The following is a 10562-nucleotide window of genomic DNA, read 5'->3' as shown; positions in this document are numbered from 1 at the left end:
CCAGCAGTGGCAGAGCTGTTGGATGTTAGTGCAGGTCCTGCTGTGGCCAACCCAGCATCTTGCCTCAGCTGCTGCCTCCTCAGACAGATGTTTTTCAGGGAGCTCCTGGCTTTTCTAAACCCCTGACCTCCTCTTCCTCCTCAGCCTGGTCTGAAACACTACCTGGTGTAACAAATGCCTGAAAACCAGCAGATTGGACAGGCTTGTCCAGCCCAGAGCTGGACCACGGTGTGAGTTCAAGCCTTGATCACCCACCCCACCTGGCCATTCCTATGTGTCTGACTGTGCAGGCTCACAGTGCCAACCCCAGAGCCCTCCCTGCAGGGACCTTCCCTCCTGCTTTCAGATCTCAAGTATCTGAGGACACCTGAGACCTCAGCACTTGCTGTTTTTCACCTCTGCCAGCTCCAAGAGCCTCCAAAGGCCAGCAGGCGCCAGACAGTGTTGGAAAGCATAAGCAAAGTGCTGCTGGCTTGTGTTGTGTGCAGTGTCCAGCTTGCTGGATACACACCCTGACATTCACCAGAAGGGCCTGGATTCCATCTTTCTGGATGTGTTTCTGCCACTGCAGCAGGCTGATATGAGTTTCTTTCTCCAGGAGAGTGTGTGGAATTCAGGCTGAGCTGTAAAATATGTTTTATTGCCCCTGATCCCAGGGCAAGGCAGTTCACCCAGAACGGTCACAGGCAAAGCCAAGGGAGGGAAGAGGGAGCTTTGCCTGCAGCATTTCTGGAGCACCTGAGCTTTAGTGTGCAGGAGCTGGAATCCTCCCTATGCTGATGCTCTTGTGCCAACCAGAGCCTGTGGAAAATGCATGAAATCCTTTAGGGTTTGGGACAAGGCCACATCCTGTTCTCCAGAGATTCTGGGAATGCCTCTGCATGACCCATGCCAAAAGAGGCATTTCTGGGTTTTGCTGTCAGCCTGTTCCCCCAGAAAAGCTGTACAGACCAGGGCTGGTGGGGAGATGCAGTCAGAGATGGGATGCAAAATGTCCCGCTCCCTCCTGGGCTCTCCATTACCAGCACCAGTAGCTGGTTGGGTTGTTTTCTACTCCAGGGATGCCCTGGCTGCATCTGGAGTAAGGAATGGAGGTAAGAGGCAGCTGGGGACTGAGAGCTGAGCTTGCTGGTGGCTGTGCAGGCTATTCAGTGAGGAGGAGCCGGAGGAGGTAGCAGGTGGGAGTCAAGACCCTCATTTTCCCTGAGTTAAAGGGAAAACTGAGCCATCCAGTCCCTGTTTCTTAAATCCAGCCTCCCACTCACCCTTGGCTCTAACCATTCCCTCACCACCTCCTTCTCCCCTGTGCAGGGAATGAACATGGGGAGCTGGACAGGCTCTCAGCCTTGCTGAGCAGCCCCTGCAGCAGCCAGACCTGCTTTGGGATCAGCAGCATGTTTCAGGCTGAGCCACCCCTCCCTTGGGGTGGGAGCAGGAGGAGCTGCTGGCCCCCTCCAGACTGGCTTTGTCCAACACTGCACAGTGCAGGGAACGGCTCCGTGTGCTCCTTGGCTTTTTATGGTAAGGAATGTGTTTGCAACATGTTAATTAAGAGTGATCATGGCAGCCAGCACAGCCTGGCCCTCTCACACTTTAGCCCTTCACATCCTTGCTAAGAGCTGACTGCAGAGCCTCAAGTGATGCTGAGACTGTGGGAAGGGGCCACGGATGGGGCTGAACCCCTCTGCCTCCCCCTCTGCTTTCTCCAAGGCTCCTGCAAGGTTTAATGCTCTCCCCTCACCTCCCATTCAGCCTGACACAGACTCTGATTTCCAAGGTTTTGGGGCTGGAGCCCCATTTCTCTGTTGTTTATTTTTGTAGCTCCACAGAGGCCCATGCTGGGGCTGTGCCAGGATCTGAGTGTCTCCTACCTGCTGCCTCCTAATACTGGGGAGCAAATTTGGCAGAGTAAGTGTTTGAAAACAAAACAAAGCCACAAACGAAAACAACTTCTTTAACTCCAGTGATAAATCCATGTTCTGCAAAGTTCACATTAACTGAGATTTCAGCTAAGTGTCCCTCATGTCCCTGTGCACTCTTGGACTTGAGAGCTGACTTTAGCCTATTTATTTTCCTCTCCCTATTGAATATGCTTTTATTAAATTTTAACTGGAACAGGGGGACTTGCACTGATCTTAATTTAAGACAAGGCCTCCCAAGGGAACAGACCAGGAGCCTGCCTCCCTTGGGAGGGTGCTGAGTAGCAGCAGGTCGTGATACTCTTGTCTTTTCCTGATATGCCCTGTTATTTGTGGGGAAAAGTCACTTCCCAACATGTTTTTGTGTGGCAGAAAAACCTTTTGGTGCCCTGGGAGCTGAGTTAGAGGTGTCTTGGGATGTGCCTTCAAAGTGGTCATGGGTGGCCGAGCAGCTCTAGAACAGTTAGCAGGGTAGGGCAGGTCTCAGCTGTGGGCTTGGAGGGCTCTTGGAAAGGCTGGGGTGGGAAGGAGGGGAGCAGGGTCAGTGTCTGCTCTGGGATGCTCTGCTGTCATGAGCAGACAGGGGACAGCCATGCCAGCACAGGGACCCATGTCCTTGGGCAGTGCAGAGGTGATGGGTCAGCATCTCCATCCCCAAGGTGAGCTGATAACTGTCCAGGAGAGGGGATTGAACCCCTTGGTGTGTGTGGGATCCATCACAGCCAGATCCTGCAGCCCTCTGAGCAGAGGTAGATGAGCGCAGGAGGAAGATAAGGCTTTAACTGTGTTTGTGCAGCTGATCCAATGTTTTCCCTGGCTGTAAAGGGTTGAACAGGGAGATAAATCCAGATATAATTAATGGAGCTGTTTATATGCTGCTCTCTGTGACTTATGCTGCAAGCAAGCCGAGACTAAATATCACAGTTATTGATATGAGGCAGTGGCTGATTTATGGGCCTTTGCATTGAGGCAGGAAGATCTGGTTATAATAACACTCAGCAGGGGAAAAGAAATTATTTGCAGCCAAAAGCTTCTCAGAAAGAAAGGCCAAGCACTGGGGAGGAGTGGAGGAGGGCTGTGTCCTGACCAGACACCCAGGGAGAACCAGGGTCCTGGACAGAAATAGCCTCCTGCAATGCAGCCCAGTCCTGGAGAGTTCTGCCTTAGAGATTCACAAGAGGGAAATCCGTGCAGACAGCTCATCCCAGCTCCTGTGCACTTTCACTGCCACCTCTGGCTGTGCTTTGCCACAGGGTTTTCAAAAGAGTTAATTGATCCTATTCCAGTGATGCTCTTGTGGTACAGAAAAGAGGGCTTTCATTTAAGGCCCTTGGCTGCTGATGGTCACAGGGCTCTGCTCTCACACAGCCTTTGCAGTGTAATGAGCAGGAGGTTGTGAGTCACACCAGCCTCTCATGGGCAGGTACAGCTATATGAAGAGGGTGCAGTGACATTCCTGTGCCACAGTGACCCCCCTCCATGGATGTGCTTGGATATAGTCCACATCCTCCATCCCTTCCACCCTCAGCTTCCCTCCATCCAGCAGGTCCCACCACCCCTCCAGCACCCTTCTCTCCTCCCCTGCAGCTGTGGGGTGTCTCAAGGGAGCTGAACACAGGAGGTGAGATGAAGAGGCTTTATTAAGGCTTTCCTGACTGGCTGGGGATGACCCCCACCTCTCACACGGCTCTGGCTGTCCAGTCCCTCACCGTGGCTCCAGGGAAGCAGTGCTGCTGCTTTGCTTTGCTCTTCTCCACAATCACCTCGCTTTGATGAGAGGCTGAGCCGTGCCTGAGCTGTCCAAGGCATTCAAATCCTCCCCCAGTGTGGTCCTGTCCCACTCAGGTTCCCCTCCTGCAGGGCCATGGCTGTGCTCCCTCAGCAAACAGCCTCCCTCCCTTCTGGTCCTTGGTGACCTTCTATGCTTCTCTCCTGGATTTTCCTACCTGAGCTGGGTTTGTGCCCACACGGCTGTGCCCAGAGCTGCCCTGGGATGCAGCTCCTGTACCAGGTCACAAACAAACCAAGACTTCCCAAATATCCCTAAAAGAGCACCCCACTAACTCCAGCCAGATGCTGTGTTGGTTGGAGGGACCAGAGCTTTCAACAACCTCCAGGTGTAGTTGCAACAGGGCATAAGTCTGTCCGTGACAGAGGAACAGGTGATTACACCAGAGTGGATTTGGGGGGTTTGATCTCTACTCTCAGCAAGCGCTTGGTGGAAGGAAATCCTGACCTTGGATCCTCGGTCAGCTGCTTGGCTGAGTCTGTATCAGCAGCATGATCAGTGTTATGACATCTGGGTGCGCTTGAATGGAAAGAGTCCGACTGGCCACATTTCAACCCAAAACGTAGCCTGTCCCCAGGCCTGCCATTGCTGCAGGAGCCCGCAAAGCCGTGGGGCGGGGAGAAGCTCTGCTAGCTGACACTGAAGGTGACGAAGGAGCCATCTGCTTTGTGCTGCTGTCCCACCAGCTCCACCTCCCCCCAGGGCTGGGCTGGGACCCTGCAGCGTGTGGCGGAGCGGCCGGGCAGGGCCTCGCTGAGCTGGGTCACCTCGCTGAGCTCTGCCTCCAGCGTGCTGACGGTGTTGGTCACCTGGGCCACGTGCACCCTGTGGGCTGCCTTCTTGTGCAGGAGGCAGCTGAAGATCTTCTTGAAGCCCTTGCGGAAGTGTTTGGAGACCAGGGCGTAGACGATGGGATTGACGCAGGAGTTGGCGTAGGAGATGACGTGCGACAGGATGCGGAGCACGTACGTGGAGTGGTTGAGGGGGAAGTATCCGAACCAGACGCAGAGGATGACCAGGTGGTGGGGCAGCCAACAGAGGCAGAACAGCACGGCCACAATGATGATCATCCTGGTGACCTTCCGTTTGGCCTTCTTGGACTCAGACATGTCTTGGAGAGGGTCCACGGACTTCCACAGGTAGCGAATAGTCCGCACGTAAGTGAGGCTCAGGATCAGCACCGGGATGATGTAGCTGAAGACGAAGGTGCAGATGTCCATGACCTTGCGCTGGGAGATCTCCCAGATGGGGTGGCACACGGTCAGGTTGGCCAGCTGGAATTCCTGGTAGTAGCTGAGGTAAGGGCCCGAGAAGATGAAGGAAAGCCCCCAGATGAGGCCGATGGCCATGAGGGCGTTCCGGGGCGTCCTCAGCTCCCTCGAGTGCAGGGGGTATCGTATGGCCAAGTACCTGCATGGGAAAGGGAGAGGGACACAGCTGCAGTCCTGGGGAGGACACAGAGAGAGCATCTCTGGGACCGATTGGAGGAAGGGCACAAGGGATGGGTTTGAGTTTTCCAGGGCAATTAGTTACACAACTGATTCCCTGGTGCTTCTCAGGGTCCCTGTACAGTGCAGAGTGAGGAAGATCCTCACCCAACCCTGTCCCGTCACCCTTTCTGCTCCCAGCAGTACTTGTGGGGATAAGAGGTATGGTCCCCTTCTCTCCCTCTCCCTAATCCAGCAGATCCTCACTTGATCATCACTCTGACTGGCAGAGCACAAATGATAGCAGCAGTGTGGATACGAAGGCAGGAGCAAGTCCCCAGGATCCCCAGACAGTGTTCCTCACACTGGCACACATGAAAGCACATCACCCCTTTTCAGTTCTGTAATTAACTGGTTCCCTAATTACACCCAGAACTGGGGGCCTGTGCTACTTCCCTAGCTTGACACCTCTGCTCCCCCAGTTCAGTGGGACGTGTGGGGAGAGGCAGCCCCTGGCCATGTTTTAGCTCCTGGGGATGCTGTCCCAGCACCTGCTGGGATGGCAGAACACATCCAGCCCAGCTCTGGGGCTGCCATGGCTCTTCCCATGGACTTTCCACATCCCATCTTGCAGGTTTCAGGCACAGAGCAGAGCAGCACCAGGAGCTCCCTGCCTCTCACTCACTGCAGGTTCATAACTCACCGGCCCTTGCAGAGTCAGGGGCTGAGTGAGCATGAGGTAAAGCTCAGGCAGGAATAACAGCCTTCCTGGCTAAAAACTACCCTGGAAAAGGGACAACCACTGGAGCAAAGGGACAGCACTGGGAGAAAAAGGGGCTTTTTGCTAATGAAAGGGGAGGGTGGGAAAATCAGTGTCTCAGCTCAAATATCCCAGTGGCTTTTCCTCCTCGAGGTTTGCCTGCTTTGCCAGGGGCTATTGGGAGGGTCAGGGCTCTCTCCATACATCCCAGGGAGAGCCACAACTGCACAGGGACTGAGCTTTGTTTTTCTCTGGTTTTCCATTTCCACTTCAACTGCCAGAGCCCAGTCCTACAGCTTTAGGGTCTGAAAGCTTCCTCCAGCTGGGCACTGAGGAACAGGGGTCGCAGTCCCAACCCTCTGGTAGACCCCATCCTTGGTGGTTTCATTTCTTTGCACACATCAACTGGGAAATGCTCCTGGATTCCTCTAGGAGCCCCGGGAGATGGCAGCAATCAGGGCTTAACTCAGGGGATTCTGTCCCCTCTCTGCCTAGGAGGTATCCAGAGAAAGGGAACCCTCAAGGTGCAGGGAGCCCCCCCCATTCCCTTTTTCCTACCTGTCGAGGGAGACGGTGGCCAGGGTGAAGCTGCTGGCGTACATGGTGAGGTAGATGAAGAAGTGGACAGCCTTGCACATGAAGGGCCCAAACACCCACCCCTCCAGGGTGTAGATGGTGGCTTGGAAGGGAACGCAGAAGAGGATGAAGCAGAGGTCGGCCACCCCCAGGTTGAGGATGAAGAGGTTGGTGGTGTTCTGCACCTGCCCGTTGCGCAGCAGCACGGCCAGGACCAGGCTGTTGCCCACCGTGCCCACGAGGAAGATGACGAGGTACACCAGGGGGATGATCACGGACTCGGGATGCCAGCCCCCCTCGGAGCCTGCTGTGGAGCTGTTCATGGCCGGGAGTCCACGGAGAGGGGATGGATGGGGGGAGAATGCGTGGAGAAGGCACTGGGCAGGCACAGAGGGTGTGGGAGTGCAGGGGGAAGGGGTGCACGGAGAGGTCAGTGAGGGGTGGATCAGGGACTACACGGAAGAAGGGGTGCACAGAGAGCACCTGGGGAGTGCAGAAGGGATATAGGGGCAAAGGGGGTGCAGGGAGTGCAGCGGGGAGTGCAGCAGGGATGCAAAGGAAAAGGGGGTGCAGGGAGAGCACGCTGGAGAGCACAGAAGGGATGCACGGGGAAAGGGGGTGCAGGCAGAATGCGGTGGGGAGCACAGAAGGGATGCAAAGGAGAAGGGGGTGGACGGAGAGGTCAGCGAGGAGCGCACCGCGAACGCGCAGGGAAGGGGTGAAGGGGAAAAGGGGCGCACGGAGAGTGCACGGGAGATGCCCGGGAAAAGGGGTGCAGGGAGAGCCGGCGCGGGGGGATGCAGGGGGGAGCCGGGCGCCCTTCACCTCCTCCGGGGTCGGCGGGAGCCCGCGGCCGCTCGGTGCGGCTCCGGCGGTGCGGATCCAGCGCTCTCCGTGCGCCGCCGGAGCGGGGGGGCCCCGGGGCGGCTCCGGGGCGGCCGCTCCCGCCCGGCCCCGCGCATCGCGCCCCGAGCCCGGGGAGGGGATCCCGGACCCTTCCACTGCCCGTGGGGAGCCCTCCCGGGCACAGGGGCTCGGGGCGGGGGCGCTTTGCCCCAGTGCGAGGTAAATATCTGTTAGTGATGTTACACCTCGGGCCGGGGCTGGGTGCCCCAAAGGGAGCTGGACACTCAAAGTCTGAGGGGTTTTTCCTTATTGCTTCCCCGTGCAGCAGTCACTGGGAGAGGGCTTTTCAACCCTAGGGGATGCAGGGCTGGTTTTTTTTAGGAATGGAGGTTCCTCTCCGACTGCAAATGTGTCCAGCATGCAGCTAAATCCTTGCACCAAAGCACCCGAGGTGAGCCCAGGTTTGCAGGAGAAACAGTGTTTCTCCCCACGGCTGGGGGGTCAGGGTGATTCACTGCAGCGAGAACAGATTTTTGTCACGTCTTATCTTCTTTTCCTGCAAAAATTGCTCAGAGCCTTTGCAGATGGAAGTCTTGGGACTGGCCGGGGCAATCAGCTCTCCAAGGACTCTTCATGTGGCCTCCAGGCTGCTTTGCTTTGTTCCTATGGAGAGAGAGAAGTATTTAATGCATCAATTACTCCTGTAACTGACCCACTCCACAGCTTCCCAGTTCTCTTCACGGACGTCCAGAGCTGAGCCTGCTGGCAGTGCTGGGAGCTCTGGGGACACTCACAGCCCTGTGACATTGCCAGTATAGGGTACAGAGCCCTTTTCCACCCTCAGTAGCCCGCAAGAAGCCCCACAAAGCCAGCTCCTGTTCAGACAAGGTATATGGGAAAGTGGATAGACCCCTTTGGTGTGAGGATGAGATGATCCTGACATTATCTTGCAGGCAATTAGGAGCAGCACAGCGGGAAACTGGCCATCCCACAGGGTTCAAGGAGGTGCTGAGACACAGGGTGTAGCTCTCCCTCCCTCTCCTGATCCCAGACTGGCCACATTCCCCTCAGGGAATCACTCCTGGCCTCAACAAGGGCTGAGCCACATCCCCAGCCATGACCATGGAGGTTGCAGGGCCAGCTCGTGGGGAAAGCCCAGCCCCAGGGAGTTTTTACCCTTGGGAAATTGCCCTAGTTCCAGAGAGGTTTCCCCCCATGGGATCTGCCCTGTGTCCTCAGATACCCACTGCAGGGCACTGGCATTTGGGTGATGACACTGGTGGTGTCTTTGGTTTCCCTTGAGCTGTGGTCAGCTCTCAGATAGGCCAGGTCCACCCTCGTGCTGCAGGGTGAGATTATTAAAAAAAAAAACAACCAAGGAAAATACCCAGTTTCTTCCTGAACACCAGCACAACTCACAACCTGCAGCTCTGTACACAAAGTTTAGTAACAGAATCCCTCATCCAAAAACTGCAAAATAAGTTCTTGGCCTGAGACATAGATGGGTTATTTGGGCAGGGGTGCAGCAGCATGGGGATCTGGCCTCCAAACCCCCAAAAGGAAAAGTCACATTATAAGGCTACCAGCCCTCACAGACTGCAGGGGCAGGCAGCACGGGGAGGGTCTGTGCATGGTGTGAGTGTTTGGAGCTGGTAACCCTCACTGGATTTATCCCTGTGACACCAAAGGCAGCTCAGCCCTGCTGCAAGGCTCTCACCAAGGCTCTGCTTGATGCAGTGCTGCAGGTTTGTGTGGTCCTCCTCTCCCTCTGCCCTGCAGCAGGAATCTACACATCGAGCCAGTGGTTGGCAGCTTTATCCTTCCATTTACAGGCTCCAGAGGAGCAGCAAAGTTTTGTGTCAGTGTATGAGAAAGAAATGTGCCCGTGCCACACCTGATGGCTGCTCTGGCATTGGAGTGGGTCCCTTGGGGGTTGAGATTCATGTGGGGCACCTGAAGGTGGGTGCTGCCTTTATCAGTCTGTCTGAACCACAGAGAGGAGCAGTTGTTTGTAGAACAGGCTTTAATTGCCATGTCTGCTTAGTTCAGCATCATCCTGGAGCACAGTTTGGTTTAGAGAGGGAATGGATTCCTGGGAGATGTGTTGGGAACCTGGAGCAGACAGACACAGTTTAAGAGGATTGCTGCAGCTTGAGGACACGGTTGATTTTTTGTTTTATTTTTTCCCTTTGAGTTTCCTGTCCATGAGAAGAAAGGAGAACTTTGGAACCAGGGATAAGAGATCACAGCTGAGCTCTTGGAAGGGGAGAGGAGCCAAAATTGCTGCTTGCTGTAGTGTGGCAGCAGCAAAGAGCAGCCAGGCAGGCAGAGCCCAGGCTGGCAAAGATAGGTCTGGGCCTGATGAGAGCAGCTCTGAGAGCAGTGTGTACCAGTCACTATTATAACCACTATGTTTGTGTAAATATTTATCACCAGGTACTCAGAACAGTTTGGGGTTTGTCCCTAACGAGTTATCTCCAAGCTTGGTTCAAATATTTAAAACCCATGTGCAAGAGGACCTGGTTTTAAGCGCTTCTCCCAGGTAGCGGGCGCAAATCCATTTTGATACCTTTAAATAGCTCCACGGAAGTGCTGCTGGATTTGGGTGTGTTTGGGGCTTTGAAGTAACAACACAGAGTCTCTTTAACCAGGTACACAGCCCAAGGGGGGCAAAGGCAGTGGGAGGGGGGAGATTTTGGGGGCTGATGTGGATCTTCTTTGGGGTGAGTGGGACAGGGTTGGGGGGGTGACCCTGGGGGCTGATTTGGGGGTCAATACCAGGGTGTGTGAGTGGGAAAGGGTTAAGGATGTGACCCTGGGAGCTAATTTGGGGGTCAGTACCAGGGTATGTGAATGGGACAGGGTTAAGGATGTGACCCCTGGGGGATGATTTGGGAATTAGTACCAGGGTGTGTGAGTGGGACAGGGTTAAGGATGTGACCCTGGGAGCTAATTTGAGGGTCAATACCAGGGTATGTGAGTGGGACAGGGTTAAGGATGTGACCCTGGGGGCTGATTTGGGGTCAGCCCTGCTGGGGGTGACCCTGGGGCAGAGGAGTTTGACTGGGCTGGGGGGCTCAGACTGGGTGTGACTGAGCGGGACGAGGGCAGGAGGGCCGAGGGTGGATGTACCAAACGCAGGGTGAGCCCCAGCGCCGGGAGTGCCCCCGATCCCCCCCGATCCCCCCGGCCGGTCCTCCCCGTTCCCGGCGGCCCCCGCGCGGCCCCTCGCGCCGCTGCCCGGC

The 10562-nt window shown here is 55.7% G+C and overlaps 1 protein-coding gene across 1 annotated transcript; it reads right to left on the bottom strand.

Moving 5' to 3' along the window:
- Positions 1 to 3362: 3362 nt before the first annotated feature.
- GALR2 (galanin receptor 2) lies at positions 3363 to 6810 on the bottom strand. The gene is made up of 2 exons (XM_051797848.1): positions 6454 to 6810; positions 3363 to 5118 (listed from the first exon to the last, which is right to left on the bottom strand). The coding sequence occupies exons 1-2, from the start codon at positions 6792 to 6794 to the stop codon at positions 4338 to 4340; spliced, it is 1122 nt and encodes a 373-aa protein (XP_051653808.1). The 5' UTR covers positions 6795 to 6810; the 3' UTR covers positions 3363 to 4337.
- Between the last annotated feature and the right edge of the window lie 3752 nt (positions 6811 to 10562).

The sequence above is a fragment of the Manacus candei genome, unplaced genomic scaffold (assembly GCF_025592945.1).
Source record: "Manacus candei isolate 608988 ecotype Guabito, Panama unplaced genomic scaffold, ASM2559294v1 h1tg000047l, whole genome shotgun sequence".
In the NCBI taxonomy this organism is placed as follows: domain Eukaryota; kingdom Metazoa; phylum Chordata; class Aves; order Passeriformes; family Pipridae; genus Manacus; species Manacus candei.
Note: the sequence above shows the minus strand (reverse complement) of the source record. Positions and strands in the feature narration are given on the sequence as shown.

Excerpts from the sequence above, each read along its gene's own strand:
- GALR2 (XM_051797848.1), bottom strand. The coding sequence starts at position 6,794 with ATGAACAGCTCCACAGCAGGCTCCGAGGGGGGCTGGCATCCCGAGTCC. Across the intron at positions 5,119-6,453 it reads GCCACCGTCTCCCTCGACAG|GTACTTGGCCATACGATACC; the intron begins GTAGGAAAAAGG and ends TTTCCCATGCAG.